At 39.7% G+C, this 19,928-nt stretch overlaps 1 protein-coding gene across 1 annotated transcript in view; it reads right to left on the bottom strand.

Annotated features, from left to right (window-relative positions):
• ABCA4 (ATP binding cassette subfamily A member 4) overlaps positions 1–19,928 on the bottom strand; it is a 73,379-nt gene that overhangs the window by 42,547 nt on the left and 10,904 nt on the right. The window contains exons 6-14 of the mRNA XM_031046711.2: positions 17,680–17,877; positions 12,922–13,011; positions 12,310–12,550; positions 10,754–10,893; positions 9,627–9,743; positions 8,669–8,866; positions 4,177–4,382; positions 3,235–3,411; positions 179–401 (exon numbers count right to left, since the gene is read on the bottom strand). Of these exons, the coding sequence (XP_030902571.2) occupies positions 179–401; positions 3,235–3,411; positions 4,177–4,382; positions 8,669–8,866; positions 9,627–9,743; positions 10,754–10,893; positions 12,310–12,550; positions 12,922–13,011; positions 17,680–17,877 (1,590 nt within the window). The remainder of the gene's footprint in view (positions 1–178; positions 402–3,234; positions 3,412–4,176; positions 4,383–8,668; positions 8,867–9,626; positions 9,744–10,753; positions 10,894–12,309; positions 12,551–12,921; positions 13,012–17,679; positions 17,878–19,928) is intronic.

A 19,928-nucleotide genomic window follows, 5' to 3' on the forward strand; every position in this document is an offset into this window, starting at 1 on the left:
TTTCTGCCTCTGCCAAGTGCTGATGATGGCAGGAGGTCTGCTTAGAAGTATGTGCCTGCACACAGAACAGGCCACCAGCCATTCACATCTCCCTAGGAGCAGCCACTATTTTTTCTCAACAGCAAACTGGTATCAGCAGTGCAAACTCAACAGTGAGCTGGAGAGTGGCAGTCCTTACCATGATCAGTACTGTGAGGAGGAACGTGCTCACAGCCATCATGAAGAAGCTGTCTAGGAACCATGTGCACCAAATTACCCCATTAGTTATACCCCTGTTCTTCATAGCCTCTTTCAGACGCATTTCCTTCTCCAGCACTATACTCTTCACAGTCATGGAAACTGAATATATCCAAGCTAGCACCATGAAGATGGGAAAGGCACGATTTAAGGTGATCATGAAGCTACCAAAGCAAAAAGGGAGAGATTAATTAAAATTAGATAAACCAGCAATATTGAGATGAGAAGCATGAATAAAAATGGAGTGAGGAAGAGGGCATTTATTCAGCAGAACACTGGAAATTCTCAGTCTAAACATCAATAACATGCTGCTAGTGAACTCCACAAGCCACCTAAATATTAATTAACTAATGGTTGCTGCACTCTCATGAGATAGATAGATGTTACTGCTATTTTACAAAGGGGTTCTAAGAGTTGCTGAAGGCTACAAAAACATGTGGTGGCTCAGGAAAATACATCTCTCTTCACAGTGAATTGCCATAATGCTTTTACTATGACGCAAAAAGACTATTTTATGACATGCTAATGTTAATAGTTTGGGAGTGTCACTGTCTTTTTAAGCTCCCAAGATTCACTGGCAAAAGAATTAAACAAATTAAGCATTAAAAGCATCAGATGCTGCCAGCAAGGCTGCTGAAATTCATACACTGATGGCTCTGGGAATGCGATTGGGCTGTCCCACATACTACAGTGCTGGGATAGGCTGTTGAGGGTGGCCCTTCATGGGACGAAGGTGCTGCTCCCTTTCTCTATCTCTCCACCCAGACTCCATGGCTTCTCAGCCCTTGGAGATGCTCCTTGGAGAAGCACTGCCCCAGGTGTGCTGTTACGGTGAGAAAGATTTAGGGGTGAAAAAGCTAAAAACATTTTCTATGGATTTGGGATTGTAATTTTTCAACGGAATTACCTTTAAAACCAAGTGGACTTGATTGTTTCAAGGCCAAGAGCTTAGAGCTGCTAAAAATAAAATGGAGCAAAAAACCTTCAGCTTCTTAAATCTGAGCACTACCATATGCTCTCATAGCTACTCCATTGTTAAAACTAATGGAAAATCTTCACTTTTTCACCAAAAAATTCATGCAGAGCAATCTGTCCTGCTGAAACGAAACCATGCTTTTGTGGAATGGCCTGGGGTATAGTGGGTTGTGCCTGTTGTGGATCATGTAACCCAGCACTAGGCCATGCAAAACATACATGATTACAATAGGGATGCACTAACTTCACCTAAGCAGGCTTTCTGTAGGGGCCATCACTGGGTTTGGGTATGAGTCCTGAGCTGTGTGTGGCTGCTGCAGGCTGCAGAGAACTTTTGCACAGATGGGGTTTCTGGCCCTGCAGTATTCCTAAAGCAGGATTGTGAGTCTTGTCAGACTAACAGGAAATGATCGATGCAAATGACAGGTCAAATGTATGTCTGCATTATCTGAAGTCCCAGCATTTGCCTGCACAGAACACACTGCCAGAACTAGGAAATAATTCCTATAGTGCCTTTTCTTTTTGATGAAACGCATACCAAGACACTTGCAGCAGCACAGATTGCAGCACTGAAATAGGCACACTGTTAACAGAGGAGAGGCATCACTTCATCAAATCTGAAGCACATGCGCTGGTTTGGTAGTACTAATGTGGGTCACAGCATCCACAGCCCCTCTGCCTCCATGGAGTCACAAAATCTCCACAACCAGGAGCATATTCTCCCTTTTGTTAACAGAGCAACAAACTGCCTCTTTCTACTTCAGCTTCTTTATTCTGCTCTTCACCAGGGAAAGAAACTTGTGTACAATAACAAACTGCAGCCACAGTCCTGGAATCCTTTGCTAGAATCACATGAAACTTTAAATAAAACCTAGTCAATCCGCATAAAAAGCACAGTCAGGAATTAGGGAGAAGGTTAGAGAACATCAGGTTATTGTTAAAAACTATAGCATCTGCAAGGGAAGGAAAAAGACTGATGTTAACAGAAACCAATGCTACATAGCCTGTTTGATTGCAGGTAAGAGTCATGTAGCTATAAATGAAATCCTGGTTAGGGTTTTGGAAAGAAAGAGTTTCAAGAGCCTAAATTGTCCTGGGATTCTGCAGGGGTTGTAGGTGTCTTCAAGGACTAAAACCTACAGCTTTTGGTATTGCTGTATCTATATATAAGTCTTGGTTTAGGGTTTGGTAATATAGTTGAAGAGACTGGGTTGTTTGATTCTTCAAGACTTACACAGACAGCAAGAGAGATACAAATTCCACAGGGACATGCACTTTCTTTTCAATTTTTCTTTAGGAAATGATTCTTTGGTTATAAAGGAAAGTGGGGTTTAGAAAAGCAGTTAGGAAAAAGCAGCTTACTATACTTCAATGGGTCCTGCACAGTCAACTGAAGGATGTTGTGTTTGTTTTAACATGGGTCAGTGCTTTGCGTTCAGTTTTGTTCAGTTTTGCTACAGGCACTGATCATATACTATAGCATGAGGCTTAGTTTTAGTTAGATAAAACCTTTTCAAAAGCTCACAGTTTTGCTGGGTCCTGTGTAATCCCTGGGGTAATTCCAGGGTTGATATTGTTAGGGATCAAAGCCTTATAATTGGGATGCCATACTGACAACAGATTCTGGGCTGCAATGAGGGTGAAAGTTCAGGTTAGGCTATTATTATTGCTTGGAAAATGAAAGCAAGAAAGCCCTTGATTATTTTATTTTGTGTGATATCCAAAATTGGAAGAAAACCACTGCTTGCAAGGGGCAGTGTTTAGTGTTCATTTTAGGTCTGGACACTGGTTGCCTTGGTACAACACAGCCCAGGACTGGGATTAGGGCTAGTAACTTGGCAGAGGCTGCTTCTGGAGCTTCTGGGTTAAGACAGGATAAGGAAAAGAACAAATTCACTCAGTTATGTCTCAGTTATTGCTTTCGCATATATACCTTAGGACTAGGGTTATAACTGGTGCTTGAGAGTCTTAAAGCACCAAGTAATTCAAGTATTCATAAACATTACGACAGTATTTACTCACACATCATCAACAAAACATGGGTATGGCATTTGCTGCAGATAAATTCCTATCAGCACTTCAGTGTTGGTCTGGGTCTTTATAATCCCATGCTCAATCATGTCTTGGAGATACGCGAAACCTCCCCAGATATAACGTAAATCATCCACAGGATCAGCTCTTGGACCAGGATCCCAGTACCTCAAAAGAAAATTCATATGGAAATCACTTAAGTAAGCAGTGGCTTTAGGGGAGGGGTAGAAGGGAAATGAATAGATACATAAAAATCTTACTACTGAAACTGTAGGAGCACTGTCTGAAGTTGTCTTTTCTAGATTTTAGTCTGTCAGACGATGCTGCTTGAGAAAGTTTCTGACCTGAAAGTTTCCTTTACTTTAATTGGCTCTACACTGACACAGAATAGCAATTTTGGCCAAAAATTTATACTAATCATGTAACGGAGTAATTGTTCTAGAATAAAAATAACTGTATTTGGAGTAGAGTATCCTTGGAGATTAAACTGCAACAACTGGACTGCGACTACCAGACACCATTATATTCCTCTATGTAGACCTAAGAAAGTATTTCTGCCCCTTTAAGTAAGTCCATTTGAGGTGGAACAGCAGAGAAGTTCTGCTGTCCTGGTGGAGGAGAGCTGGGTCACAATCCACACAGGACTTCCTTGTCTGCCTCTCCCACTGATGGAGCCAACAAAAAACTTCAGGTTACTGAATAGATTCTGAGCAGTCATTCCCTTTGCCATGTATCCACGCACCTACCCACTGCTTGCTGCCAGAAGAGTGATATCACCTGGTAACTGGAGATGAATTCTGCATTGCATTTGCATACTAGCTATTGGTGAATACAGTTGGATTTCTTGCACATATCCAATGCAGGTTCTAATGTCCTTACGTCTCTAGTACTCATGCTATGGCAGGCAAGAACTGAGAAGGAACCATCACTTACCTGTCTTTGATTTTGTTGGTTTTCTGCACTGCATCTATGTCCATCCGGATCTTGTATTTCACATGTGGTGGAAGACTGCTGGCTGTAGGCTCTATGTCTGGAAAAACCACACCAGCCCAGAATTTGTTTTCCTCCAGCAGATGAAGGGCTTGATGAGTCAGTTGAGTTTCATTGGGATAACCTTCAAATTTATCCAAGGTCAAACACTACAAATAATCACAAAGATAAAAATCATGCCAGAATAGACCAGTAAGAGGTATACACTAATGCCAACAGCAGTGGCTGAAAACAGAAAAGGGCGATAGGTTCATTTGAAATATTTGCTATTTTCAATTTTAAAAGGTTATGCTGAAACTATCCAAAGACTCTCACCTCCCTCTTGAAACCTTGCCCATTCTTAGTCTAATTCTTATGACAAATTCAAACCACAGCATTACCAATAAAAGCTCAGAAACATCGTTCTCCCTAAAAAGAACTCTAAAGCTCAGATTTAGCATTGCTGTGGTCAATGTGAGTGGATAGAATAATTTTGAAAGTAGCTTATTCCTGATATTTAAGGATCACCTTCTCCAAGCTCAAGAAATGTCCATTCTGATGAGCAAGAAATCAAGCAAGGGTGGCCACTAAAGCAGGAGCTGTTGTTGCAATATAGGTATGACAGGGCAGATTTGATGTATCCATGCAGAACGTATAGTCAGTAGTAGGTTCAGCCAAAACCTATGCTGCTACATTCACTAATTAGGTAAAATGAAATAATATTTCACTATATATTTATGCCACTGCACTCAGCCAACCATGGACACATGAACTCTGCCACTTGGACTATACTTTGAAGACTCTCTCAAAAACACAAATATCTGAATTGGAAGGGCTAAAGCTGTGGCAAAGATGAGATCCCACAATCAGGAACTGACTTCAGAATGTGCATCCAGGAGATAAATTAACTCAGCTATACAATAAATCTGTCCACAGGAGCTTTTAGCAGTCCAGCTGAACCAGAGCACTACCCTTTTTCAAGTCTGGGGACACTTTTTCAGCCTAGGAAGTACCTGAGTGAATATCACAGAGCTAAAGGAAGACTGATCCATAAGAAAAGCACAACAGCCATAGACTTCAGTTGAAAAGCACTTTGTCAAGCAAAGCATTGGGAAGTCAGAGCATAAATTCAAATCTTGGGTATTTAGGCATTTATTCCTATTTAATGACAGTCAACTGATTTTACTGACAATATTGTGTCCCTAATGAAATCTGGTATGTGCTTAACTTGCTGGCTTAAGTTAACATGTGTTGGCTATCTCAATAACAAAATGTAGTTTCCACTTCATAGCAAACTGTTGTCTTTTAGTCTCTGTCATTATTACAAAATGTATTATCAGTGCATAAACAAAACACCAAGTCAACAAAATCTAAGCCCTTTATGTCCCCCCCCGTTTAATCCTACTTAACAGGCACTGTAAGACAAAAGGATTGTGAACAAACTCTTAGTTAGCTGTAAAATTACAGACTTATGTTTGTCTATTCAGCTTCCGCCCTTCAGAACTGGCAAGACATTACCAGAAGGTGGAAGTGTGCAACCCCCTGATGGACTGGGAAGATACTTACTCAACCTAACCCTTGCTTCATAAAATGCAGGAGGCTAACTTGATTGATCTGATCTTCTTCATTATCTCTTGCAGGTCAATAACCAAAAATTACTCTACATGAAAGTACTCATACAGGCAACTTGCTATTTAATGGGAAGACTTCTTAAACGCCCCTTTAACCTTTCCCTGAGAAAAATCATGCTGTTTCCTTTAAAACTTGAAATATCACAATATAATGGGACCTATAGAAAAACGTATTTTTAACTGGCAGCAAAACAAAATAGCTTAAATTGACAAATATTTTGTAGCTTTACATTTCCTGATGTTTCACAAATGTTTATTCTCCTAGTTTGCTTTACAAGATTAAACAACACAGATTATTATATCAGAAAGCAAAATAAAGCAGAAAAGCTTCCTGACTTGCATGCCAGAAGAGAAATCAGACTAATGGGTCAGGTTGTATTAATTATTTTTACCCTACCCTATGTTTACCCTACATAGTTAATGGAGTTCTGGAACTGAGTTTAGGTCTTGCCAAAGTGTCAGTGTTTCACAGCAAAGTCCTGCTGTGGAACCATGTTTCTGCAGTGCCTGGAGGACTATTTGCTATTTCTTTGTTGTGAGGAATGTTACTTTCAAGGTACCTGTTGCAGCTGCAGAACTCATGTAGTTCTCCTGGGGAATCTGTGGGAGCGACACTGGCAAAGTACTGACAAAGTACTGACAGACTTTCTTACTGATAAGATTTTCAGGGCCGAACAGATTAGTTTTGGGACTGTGCTGAGGAGCAATATAGGTCATCCGGAGTCCAGTTAAGGAAACAGCAAGCTTTTGAAACATAAACCACAAATGCTTGTAGATCTTTTGTGAGAGGAGTGAAACCAAAGCTTGTATAAGAACATAGGCTAAGACATCAGTGTTGTAATAACACTGAAAGTGAAAAGAAATTATATATTGTAACCTACTAGCCAAAAGCTAGGATTTCTTTCTCCTAACATTAATTGTATTCAAAACAAAAGGTTTGCTCTAACTCTGATTTTTTTTTTCAGTGCACTACGATTCAATTTATGAAGGCATTTATGTGCCTTCATAAACCTCACCATATCAAAATTCAGTCAGCAATCACTTGGGGAAATTTATGTCGTATTTTCTCCTGGTAACTATTTAACAATTTAAAATGGTTCAGTGAAAACCAAAACTGAAATACTAAAAACAGGCTTGGAAAAAAAAACTAGAAAATAAGAAGTATAAAGAGATGACTAGGTATGTCTCACAAACAGTTTAGCTCTTCTGTGGCCTAAAGTAATGTAAGGGAAGAAGAAGAAATTCTTTGGGTAGTGAGGATGAGCAGCCACTGCATAACCTGTGGGCTTCTCAGCTGCACTACAGCTTGCAGCAGAGATGTGGAGTCTCCAAAGACAGTTGCTGACAGCACACCTCTGTTCACTGCATACTATGGCAAGGAGTAGGGTGTCCCTGAAAGGAACATTTGTTCCCATTGTACAAGTAATTGGCACAGTGTGAAAATAATCTCAATTGTTAACATTTCAGTGTAAGCAGCATTCTTAAAAGAATAAGCTCATTACAAAGAACCTTAGGACACAAAGATCTACTACCAGGTACAGTAACTGCCCTGATATTGTGAATGTTCCAGTACTAACCTGCTGCAAGCAATATATTTCACTCAGGTTGAGCAGGAAGTAATTCTGCTAACATGAAATAAAAAAAGGATCGGAAGAATCAGCAGAGCTTTGTGCAAAAGCTTTATTGTTCCCTCTTGTAATAGCTATATGAAGGCAGATAAACTCTCAGTTCTTGCCTTCTTGCAGAGGATGGTCTTTTAGGCTGAACTCCATTGGAACCAAGAGAGCTAGGCTTGATCCTGTTGCCTACAACTAGTATCAGTTTTCTCTGTGAGCTTGAGGCTTAGCTTATTTAACCATTCAATAACTACTTATATTTCTGTCAGAGATTCTTGTAAAATATAATCTCCATAAAAACCTTGACCCTCGTAAGGCAGATGCTAAGTGTTGAGTTCTCAAGTATTAATATTACTGCCAACAGCAATAGCTTTTTCAACAGAGTTAAGCTGCAACTTTGCAAGGTCCTCAAGTTTTGCCTGGGCTCAGAAGTTTACAAAGAAGAGTTGGCATTTCATTTACCTAACTTAGCAGGAACCTACTCTATCTCAGATCTAGTTCCAACACATCGTTACCTGCAGTTGGAATTATACAGGATAAAAGAAAACTCCAAAGCCTAAACTGAAAAAGCTCATAGACTAATAAGTCTGATGAACTCATTGGTAGGATTGCCCACACCAGAGTAACTCCTTACCCAAAGTATCTTCCACATATTTTTACAGTGGCTTGATATTTTCACTTACAATTTTAGCATTTTTTAATTAATGTAATGAAACTTCACCTCTCTTTCTGCACTGTGGCCCTCAAAAAGCCTCATAGAGCCATACTAGAAAACACAGCATCCTAGAGGAAGGGAGTACAGACTCCAGGAAAGGCACACAGAACAAATGGAAACTCCCTTACTGGTTTCAAACGAATTTTGATCAGGTGCTTAAAAACATGGAGGGGGATTTACCAAAGAATTATTAGCTTCTTTGGCCCTGAGTTTGCTGAAATTAGTGGCCTGTCAGTTATTACTACTTACAAAAATTGTTTCCTTAAGGTTTTGCATTCACTTTCTACCTCAGCATCGAAGTGTATTCACACAATCAACTAACACTCTGAATATAGAGTTTGGGGTTCAAACCCAAAATTCTTCAAAACATTCAAACTGAAGGTTTGAAACAAATAAAGATGTCTTATGATTTTAACCTTGTCTGTTGCCACAGACCTTAAGTACTGCTTTAAGTACTGTACAAACATTCCCAGCAGTGGGAAGGCAGCCCTTACCTCCAGAAACTGACTGAGCAAACGCAGAACTCGGTCTGCAGCACTGAAGATGTTCCGCCAGTCAAAGTCTGCCATTCCCTTCTCTCGACTTTCTGGGGACCCGTTGTGGAGAAAGTTGATTATGTGTTCAGCAGTTAAGCCTTCAGCACCCAGTTGGCTGTTCAAGAAGTCCCTCACTGTAGGGTGTTTCAGAGAGTCCTGAGGAAACATATCAAGACAGCTTTACTACAACAGCCCTCTTTGTATGCCTTCTTTAGCTAGAAAGGTTTCAATTTCCACAGCTCTTTCTGAGCCATGAAGTAGTACAAAAGGTTGTGCTAAAGAATCAATTTCCTAAATCAGTAACCGCATAGCTGGAGGGGAGACTTGAAGAATGGATGAAAATAAATCTAATTGTGACTATTTTCTGTATTGTTTCCTTATAAACAAGAGGATAAATGTAATAAATGTGTAATCTAAAACAGAAGAGTGTGGAAAACCACATATTTTCTCTAGTATGAACTGCTTTACAAACTTCAACTTCAGATATTACTTGCAGCTGATCAAAGTCAGATGTAAGATATGTGAAAATAGGTAATTTCCTAAGGTAGTAAATTGCTGGGCCCAGCAAAAACATGGTCCTACTGGCTTCTTTGCCTGTGCAGAACACAAGAAGATCAAGTTGTCTGTTCTTGAAAGATGTTCTGGAGAGACAGAGAAGCAGCGATTGCTGCCTTTATTAAGAAGTCATTAGCCAGATTCTGGAGTGTCCAGATCTGAGGTTTTGTTACAGAGATGCTGTAACGCCTTCAAACCAAGCCCTGTAACCAGTCCAACAGCCTTAAATGCCACAGGTTCCTTGCTGCAAATGCTGTGCTTCCAGCCAAATCCCACCAATAAAAATGTCTTCCCACTTAGGAAAAATCAAGGATGGTGACAGGCTGCCCTTACTGAGGATCCCTCCTAAGTTATAACATACACGGATCATATTCATTTGTAGGCTGTTTTGAAAGAAGTGCCACAGTTGAGGTCCCACTTCTTCCCAAGCTTTGGTCAACAGTCTGAGGCGTTCAAGTTCCTCAAAAGTGGAGTTTGCCTGAGGAATAAAACAGCAGAAAAGAGTGCTAGAAAGCTAAGAAGATAAACAGAATTTATGAAGCAGCCATTCAGTGACAAAGAAACCTGCATCTGACAAATGTAGTTTTTACTTTCATACTTGATAAACTCATTAAAATGGCAGAAAAGTTAATAATCCTTGGAAAAGAATTTGTAAAATCCAACTGGAATAAAAGTCACTTGAAAAAACTTGTATTTTATATGTAATGAAAAAAACAAGTGCACATTAACCCCAGCTAACTTCAATTCCTTTAAATACTCAGGCTTTAGGTAGACTGTTTCTCTCCTTCAAGAACTAAAAAGGAAGATGGTGATGTGGGTAGATGAATAAATGGGAGGCAGCTGTAGAAGACAGGTACTCTCATAGTTAAGATATTGGTTAAGATTTGAAATGTTGGGCTGCTGTAAATCTGATGTTTTCCTGTGTGAACTACAAGCAGCAGTTCTGTGCCTTACATAGCTGTTGAGAGGTGGCCAAAACCTAGGTCATATGTGACCTTGCTTTCATTAATTGGATTAATTTCACCCACATTGAAGCACTTAACTGAAATATCCAGGCTCCATCCTATTTTCATGAAGTGACAATTACTTAGGATCTCAACATAATAGTACTAAACCATGATGTTGCTACTGATTTGTAATCTCTCAGTGTTAGACCTCAGTGAGTCTATGGAAGTCTTGTAACTGCCCCATTTAAATATTTACTGGTACAGAGCTGCTGAAGTTCCTCCATCTGTAAAATATAAACATTACTATTTTTACTAGTGTAAGTGTGGAATCATGCCAACAACAAACAATTTTAGCTGAAAAAAGCATGTAGTGTAAGCCAAGATGGTCAGTGAAGATCTGACTCCTGGACCATCAGAACAAATGGAGTTCTGAGAGGAAAATATGAATAGGTTGATGTAGCCACTTCACTGGTTTTCACAGGATGCTTCATAGGATGCAATTTGCTAGAAATAAACAGTTTTGTATTTCAGAAGTGCTTACATTTTTTAGGATTTGCCATACAGAAGGTGAATCAGGAGCAAAGAGGATTTTTCCCATCAGCAGGGGCTTCACAGCACTCCAGGCTATTCTGGTTAAAGGGTTTGATTCCAAGTTCTGGATCAATGCATTACAAAAGGGTGCTAAAGACAAAAAGAAAGACAGTTTTTATGCAACCTTACTCAAATCCTATCATACAAAACATACTGCAGGGCTTTTTACTGGCAATATGGTCACTTTAAAGCATTTTGAATCTGAACAGCTTAAGCACATTTTGCAGTGTAGAAGTACAGTGTCTGACCAGATGAAAAAGACTATTAAGTAATTGCTGTTGTAAAGTAGACAGCATGGAAATTAGAAGAGCAAACAAATAAATCTAACCATTTGAAAGCTGCTGTTACTTATAAGGTGTTTCAAATGGAAGGAAATTAGACAGTTCAGATCTCACTGAACAAATTCGAACTCTAACTGCTTTTTTCCTAATGACTTAGCTCCTTTGTATTGTAGCTGATACTGATACAAAGCTATTTTTAATCCTATTAGTGGTTAATTCTTACACAGTGTAAACTATTGGACTGGAGATACAGCAGGCTTGAATGCTGAACTCTGGAACAATTCAGAATTGGATCCTACAGTGATTTAGAACTAAACATTTCAATGTAAACATTTCTGTCTTGCTCCTGCACTATGAAGTAATCAATCTACTTGGACAGCACCCAACTATATTGTTCCCTGGCTGAAGAAATGAAGTACTGAGCCCTTTACAGGTCTTCTGAAGATTCAGGCATAAATAGAGCCAAGTATTAATATAAACAGTGAAAGGCAGAAATCTCTCATCAGGCAAAGTGTTTACCTGTACTCTGCAACCATGCAACCATACCTATGACAGCAGAATAGGCAGAGAAATCTACTGCCAGCTATAATATGGCTGTTAGTACAGAAAAAAATTGTTGGTGTAGAAAAAAAATTAATGGCAAACAGAAGAGGACATAATAAAACTATAAAATAATGAGTCATAGAAAAAATAAAATGGGTTCCTCTTTCCATTCTCTTCTATTACAATAGCAAGAAGATAAGTGAGGAAATCAAAGCAACAAAAACTGGTAAATTGAAATACTTTCTATGTAAGACTTACTTATGCTGCAGAAGGTTACTGTTATACAAAATATGTATGTTTATGCAGGAAGAGAACAGCTGCCATGTATCACATCTTGGAGAAAAGTAATTCCAGAATGCAGTACTGCATTTTCCAGAACCTTCTTCAGAAGCACTTAGTTCTTCCTAATACCAGTAGCATATATTAGAAGACAGAGGGACTTATGCCTTAATGATGATGGTGACTATGCTTATTCCTTCATATTGAAACAAATGCATATTTCTGTTCTAAATTCCTGAGCTTCTCTGCTTCCAGCTATGAAATAAGAAGTAAAATAATTTCAGCTGTCTCTGATTTCTTGACTTAGCTGCTTAGAAGTGTTCTTTTATAAAAGCAACAGTGGTATTCTACCAGAAGTTGTACCTGTCCACAGTCTCTGTAATGGTTTGCTGGAAAAACTTACTGGTTGTGTTGTCATAGAGATAACTGGATTTCTTCCTTGTTGAGTCAATCCCCAGGAAAGCTTTATAGTTATTATCTTCATACCAGTTGAATGAAAGCACTCTGGATCCACCTCCTTCTGGGTAGCCACAGAAAAGATCAGACAGGGAGCTCACCAAGTGGCCTAAGGATTCTGGCCTTCCATCTTGTACAAATGCTTGCAGAAACACCAGAAGGTCCTGAACACTTTGCTTCCTGGCTAGCTGCAGTAAGACAAGGTTTTGTTAATCACTACCCTCAAAGGAGTAACTGGTGAGGTCTCAGCTGTACCCACACTGGTAAAGCATGCAGTCACAACCTCATCCTTTTATCTCCTCTGTTCTGGTCATAGGCACCATTTTCAGTTCTTGTTCTCTCATGTCTTTTCTGAAGAAAAGGCTACAGAATCATAATTGCCAATGCTTCCTTCTATATTTATTTTCTAATGAGAGAAGAATTAATTTCTAAGGAATCAGCTCTTTCCAAACAAGTTGACTTTCTGATAAAGCAGATAACTGGAACATAAAAAGAATAAAGGAAAAGGAGGATTGTGTGCTACCTAGAAAAGTGACATCATTTTTAATAGACAACTTACCTTTTGCACTGCCTGGGTGACACTAGACATCACCCTTCCCCAGGCCTTCAGGTCAGCACCTGGAGTGTTTCTGTTCAGAACAGTGGGAAGCTGTAAACACATCAGAAATACAGATGAGTTTTGTATAGTCCCTATATGACAACAGCTATTACAGTGAAAGAAGAAAACCCAAATGGCATCTCTTTAGCTCAAATACCTTGAGCTATTTGGAACAGTGTCTTGTAAGCCTGTCTTGTGGAGCCACAAATCCAGTACCCATGTGCAGACTCACACAGCAGCATGTGTAAGTGTTCTTACCAATATAAAGCTGAAACAGTCACAGGCCACTGAAAATGTAAGCTTGGCATTTGTTCTGCTTATTTAAGTCCACCATTCTAAGAGGTGAAAAATGGAGGAGGAATGAGGGAACTGGGATTTCTGAGAAGCTGCTTCTCACAGAGGCTACTTTTGGTAACCTGTGAATTCAGCTAAGGTTGTGTTACAGAAGACTCATTTACCATGAGAGTAAATATCGGGTAGCACTTTACACTTGAGAGATTTCCTGAGCTTGGAGGCAGCCAGGTCCTCACTGTCCTAAAAAGACTTCCCCAAAATGATGTTGCCACACACCCTGCTGATAGCTTGCCATTCCTTTCAGTCAGTAGGTGGTTAAGAAAGCAAGAGACAACTGTACCGTACCTGGCAGGAAATCACAAAGGCAAGAGTTTTTATGGAAAGCTTATGTTAGCAAGTTCTGATCTGTCACTTGCAGTTCAGGCAGGAAATACATAAACACAGTGCTTCAAATACGATTTTCCTTAGGGGAACTAGTTTCTGGAAAGATTATACAGGATTCTTGGAGCATTTGCCTTAACTTGGCTTTTTTTGTGAACAATTTGAAGCAAACCAGAGAAAAGCCTGGGATAAACATGGAATTAAGAACTTGTTTCATGCGGCTAGAGAAAAATAAAGGAGAAATAGGGGCAAAATTACACATTTGCTCCTAAATACTACTTCTTGCAAGAGGCATTCAGTATGAATCAGATCTTACTAGAAACATCCTAAAATAACTCAATATATACGCAGCTAGTTGATAAGGATAACAGGAAGGGATTCTATAGGTACGTAGCGGCTAAAAAAAACAGAGTAGGGACAATGCAGGCCCCGTCTGGAAGCTATCAGGAGAACTGGCTACACAGGATTTGGAGAAGGCTGAGGTTCTGAATGACTTCTTTGCCTCGGTCTTCACTGAGGGCTCTGACTGCACCGCCCAAGTCTTAGAAGGCAGACACAGGGACTGTGAGAATTAAAATCTCAGGCCCACTGTATGAGAGGATCTGGTTCGAGACCATCTTAAGAACCTGAATGCACAAGTCCATGGCACCTGATGAAATCCATCCGTGGGTCCTGAAGCAGCTGGCGAATGAAGTTGCAAAGCCACTGGCCATCATATTTGAAAAATCATGGCAGACAGGTGAAGTTCCTGATGACTGGAAAAAGGGAAATATAACCCCCATTTTCAAGAAGGGGAAAATGGATTGAGCCAGGGAATTACAGACCAGTCAGTCTCACCTCTGTGCCTGGCAAAATCTTGGAGCAGATTCTCTTGGAAGGCATGCTAGGGCACATGAAAAACAACAAGGTGCTTGGTGACAGCCAGCATGGCTTCACTAGGGGGAAATCCTGTTAGGGTGGTGAGGCACTGGAATGGGTTGCCCAGGGAGGTTGTGAATGCTCCATCCCAGGCAGTGTTCAAGGCCAGGTTGGGCGAAGCCTTGTGCGGAACGCTTTAGTGTGAGGTGTCCCTGCCCATGGCAGGGGGGTTGGAACTAGATGATCATAGAGTCCTTTCCAACCCTAACTATTCTATGATTCTATGATTCTATGATATTCTCTAGAAGCATAAGACACTACATACAAACTACACTCTCATCTGACCTAAATACCAGAGCATACAGTTGGGAATGTTTATTGACCCTAAGCACAGAGGAGGATGAAAATTTTCCCAAAAATATTTATCCAACTATCTTCATATTCACTGCAAATAAATGTGGTGTCATAAAAAAAAAAAACGAAGAGTATAATTCTTGAAGAGCTTCTTTCCAGCAACAGAAGGCCCAGTTCTGGAATCCACAGTCAGCTAAAATAAGACCTACTCAAAAACAAATCGAGTATGTGATTGGTTATGCTATACTGCTGGAGCCTGAAGACCATGAAGTACAGTGACTGACAGTGTAAGAGTGCAGAAAATTACCTGGGTGTTGAATACACAGGTACTTCTAGAAGTTTTAAAGCTAACATAGAAGTTTCAAACAGTTCAATGAAGATTCATTCTGTATATGTAACTGAGTGTAGAACTACACTGTTTATGTATCAAGCATATGTGGTGATACTGATCAAAGCTGCTGTTTCAGCAACATGTGTCTATGCTTGGTGATAAGAACTGCTTATCTCCAACCAAAATCACAATGAGGTATTACAGAATTCTATTTTAATTTATTTATAAGGTTTAACGGACTTCAAACGAAGCTGAAACAAGCAGGTTCAAGAAGAGCACTGCTCCAGAAAGAGGCTCATTTTCCTTGTCATGGCTGAGCCAGACAGTAACATGTGGGCCTTATTTTTCTGTCTTTGCTATCTGAACTGTGCTTTAATTTCTGTCAAAAGCCCTAGAGGGTATACATGAGCACATGAAGGGTTTGAATGGATGTTTATGCACATACCTGAATATGTTCAAGTATCACAAATTCAAAAAGAAACATTAATTTCAAAGTGGTGGGGAAGCATTAGTGCATTACTGCAGCAAGGTATGCTTATGCACAGTCTACTTTCTAGGTGAAAAGGAGTAACCGAGATAGACTTTGATTTAAAAGGAGGACTTCTGCCTTGGAAAAACACAGAATTATATTATTATTTAGCAACTATAATGATGGGAGTGTGGGAAAGCTTCTACCAACTTGAGGTCTTATTGCACTGGGCATCATGAAAAGATAAACCCTCTTCTCCACATTAAATGGGTGCACATTAAAATCCACTGGGAATCAGGCTTTCAATACTCTGGGGAAGTCTTGGCAGCCAGATCTTGTAGTAACAGACCAGACTACAAGCCTGAATCTGAACACCCAGTCTTTCACAACTCCAGGTTTTCAGTTCAGGTTTATGTTTCTATCTCACATGTGAGTCTATATTTTCTTTAAACACAGACAACTGCTTCATCAAGTCTCATCTTTCCATTTTATTTGACATGGCAGCAAAATAATCATATGTTAGCAGCTTAATTTGAAATCTGGGCAGTACACTGTGCATCTTCACATGAAGTCCTTAAAGGCTGAAAACCTACCTTAGAAGTACTGTAGCATTAATTCTCTGCTGCTTCCAGTGAGCACCAGATACATGAAAACATCTGAGTGTATTTGCAGAAATGGAAACAAGCAGCTTTCAAAAGCTGACTGCAGACTCTTATCAGGATTGGCAAAATCACACAGGCACAATGAATGACTGCCAATACTACAGTAGTCAACAGTAATTTGGCTGGCGAGTCAACCAAAGTTTCTGGCATAGCCTGTTCCCAGTTCTGAGCAACTCAAAGGTGAATAAAATCCATGTTAAATTCATCATGAAGTTACACTGCTGTGGCAGAAAACTCCAGTCAATAGTTTCTGTATAACTTTAGCAGCTGCTCATATATCCTGCTTGCTGTATACATCCAACTGATAATGTGATGATCCCATGACATTCAGTTTCAAGGTGCAAAGCAGCAAATTCAATTTATTGTTGAAAATGTGAAGTCAAGATCATAGGCAAACAAACACAAAAGATGTATACACAGTGATGGCTTCTAAGGATCATGAGGAAAGAGACATTGGAGTCTTTATGAATAGTTCTATGAAAGCACCAGCTTAGTGTGCAGAATACAAAGTATTAGAAAAATATTCGGCAAAGGACAGAGAGTGAAAATAAACACCCCATCCCAGTATGCAATTATACATATATATATATATACCAATATATTAATGTTATCCATTTTAAATTTATATAAATACAAATAAGAAAATATATATCTATAAATGGCACAGTATCTCTGTACTGAACCAAAGATGCAGTTGTGGTTAATTTATGGCATGCAGGTCACAGCAGAAACAGGAACAGCACAAAGGACAATGAAGATGAACAGAAGTGAGGAAAAGCTTCTATAGACAAATCAATGCAAACCAGTACAACTAGTCTGGTTGGGTTTTTTAGTTGGGTGGGTTGGATTTTTTTGTTGTTGTTGTGTTTAGTTTGCTTTGTGGGGGTTTCTGGGGTGGTGTTTTTTGTAAAGGCTTGTATGGCAATCTCAACTCAACCTGCATCATGGCTTTAACTCAGCACTGAATTCTGCCATGTGGAGTAGAGTAAAAACAGAGTGGGTTGGGTGGGTATTTTCAGAACCCTTAGTAAGGTCCCTGTCGTTCTTGCCACACACTGTTTTGCTACACAGGCTGGAAGGCCTAGATAATCCTTCCACACACACTCTGACTTTAAAATTGCATTTGAATATTTTAGTTCTGTGGTACTGTGAATTCCATCTGTTTCATCCCAAAGCATACTCAGAAGTGCCTAGTGTCCTGCTGACAGTAGGCTAATAAGCACACATCCATAACCTTACATTTGCAGAGGTAAATAAACAAAGACCACTTGGAACATTGGTGGTGTATTACAAAGAAAATTCTTGAAGGGCAACAAAATACCAGCCAAAAAAATGACAACAAAAGGCAGGATGACTGTGTTAACACTTACCAGCTGAAACAGCTTAAAGAAATCAACATTTGCATACAAGGCATCTTCCACTCTCTGCAGGCTTTCCTGGGACAGGGCACACATGGCCTTGTGCACCGAAGGGAGACCTCTTCTGCTGCTAAAGATAATAAAGCGGTCCAGGAGCATCTGACTGCAAGCAATGTCCTTCAGAGTCAAGTTAGGGACACCGTAGGCGAACTGCAACCAGAAATAATGATTCATTTACTGATGTGGAAATCCATACTGCTCAGAAACAATTAAAGATTCATCAAAAGTGGACACCTTGATATCAGACCCTCATAATATTTTCATGAATGGCAGAATGATGTGGTCAGCTAAAGCACCAACTGTTGAACCACCTTCACTTGATGTTATGTTAGACCACTTTGCTTTCATATTCTTCCTCTTCTCATTAGTGATTCTTCCTTTCATGGCAAAAGTTCTTGTGAGTCTTCCCTTTATTATCTCAGCACAAATGATGCCATCCCACCCATCTTTGTGGTTAAGGAGGGATAGCTATGGCTTGCTTGAAAGTATTTCCCCAGGCCCAACCAAGCATGCCACATCATTCCCTTTTGTGTTTAGATAGTTATATCTTTGCTGTCAGTTGTTCTAAGAGAGCAAGGCAAATTCCACTGACTCTTCAGCTCCATTTCCCACTTACGACTATTCCCCCCAATGCTTCCCCACAGCCATTACTCCCAGGTATACACCCAGGCTTTACAACACCATTTTACATTAAACCACATCCACCTATTGATTATCACTTCTAATAGAAATATGGGACAGAAAAAACACACAACAATTATTATTATCTTTACTGTTCAACTACTGGAACAGATTATAGTTAAACCAATGTAAATGCATAATAACCAATAGTTAAACCAATGTAAATGCATAACACCTCCATAGAAATGGGTAACAGTTACCTAGGATATACACTGCTGTAATGGAATGCTCTTGGTAGTCTACAGTTCAGTTCTACTTGCTTTATAATGCACAGAATACATGGCAATATGATAAAAGTAGCACTGGAAATTGCATATAAGCTCATGTTCCCATGCTCTGTCCACCTCATTTCACAGTACAAATTGCAAGGAAAAGAAGTGTGATGACTGTAAATCCCTCCTGTGCTTGAGATGAATGCAGGCTTTCACACAAACAAGCACTATGCACTGACACAGTATCATTAAGCTAAATGAATTTCATAAGCTGCATAGAAAAAGAAATTGTCAAAATGGGCTCAGAATATAATCGCCTTTAGAAAAATAATCTGCTGAGCATGCCAGTCTTAAACACATTTGGAACAAAACAAACACACCACACTTATACCAGGTCAGACATAGATGCACATTTATTTCCTACCTAAGTCAACAAGGCCATCTAAGAGATTCTGAACATTATTTTATATCTGCAAGTCTCCTGCAGTTAGCAGCCGAGATGCATCTGGTAAAGTTTGTAAAGGGGAATATATAAAACCCCAGAGTGTTAGGGCGCAAAAAAGTGATGTAAATTTCTAGTGAATTATCTGAGAGGTACTGTCACTCTGGTTTGCAAAAATCCTCCAAAACCGAACTGGAACATTTGAATTGGATTTAACTGACTTTATGTCAGTGAAAGAACTTGCTTGTTTGCCCTGTCACTTACATCCTGGGGATGTGTGTGAAAAGAACAGCATTCTTAAATCATATACTCCTGATCTGACATGGTCCTCATCACCCACTGGGAGCTGCAATGAAACTGAGCTGCACAGGGAGGCAGCCTGGGAACCTTGTTTCAACTTGTGAAATGAGGAAACTGTGACATTAACACCATTGACAAGGATTAAACAAAAAAAAAGAAAAGGACCAAAAAATCAATAACAACCAAAGAGAGGTTATTTACAAACTGTAACTGCATTTCAGGAATGTTCATGAAGAGATGGGATTAGGAAAACATCAAACCTCCGCCCTTCCAATTTTTCCAGTAGGGTGGGCTGTTGCCAATCTTTCCTGAACTTCTTATTGTGTTTGAACATCAGTCTCTCATCTGAGAATGACTCAAAAAAGCAGGCCCTCAGAGAAAAACTTCAATGCTACTTGTTTTTTTTTTTTTTTTTTAATCAGTGTGTCACTGTTTGGCCAAAGCTAACAAAATGAAGTACAAATGATTTTTTCAGCTAGTTGGCTGTTTGATCAGGTTTAGCTTTTCAGCACTGTGTGTCATTTCCTGCCCTCCCAGGAGGCTCAGACCTAGATCTGCAGCCAGCT

Source organism: Melopsittacus undulatus, chromosome 6, assembly GCF_012275295.1.
Source record: "Melopsittacus undulatus isolate bMelUnd1 chromosome 6, bMelUnd1.mat.Z, whole genome shotgun sequence".
In the NCBI taxonomy this organism is placed as follows: Eukaryota; Metazoa; Chordata; class Aves; order Psittaciformes; family Psittaculidae; genus Melopsittacus; species Melopsittacus undulatus.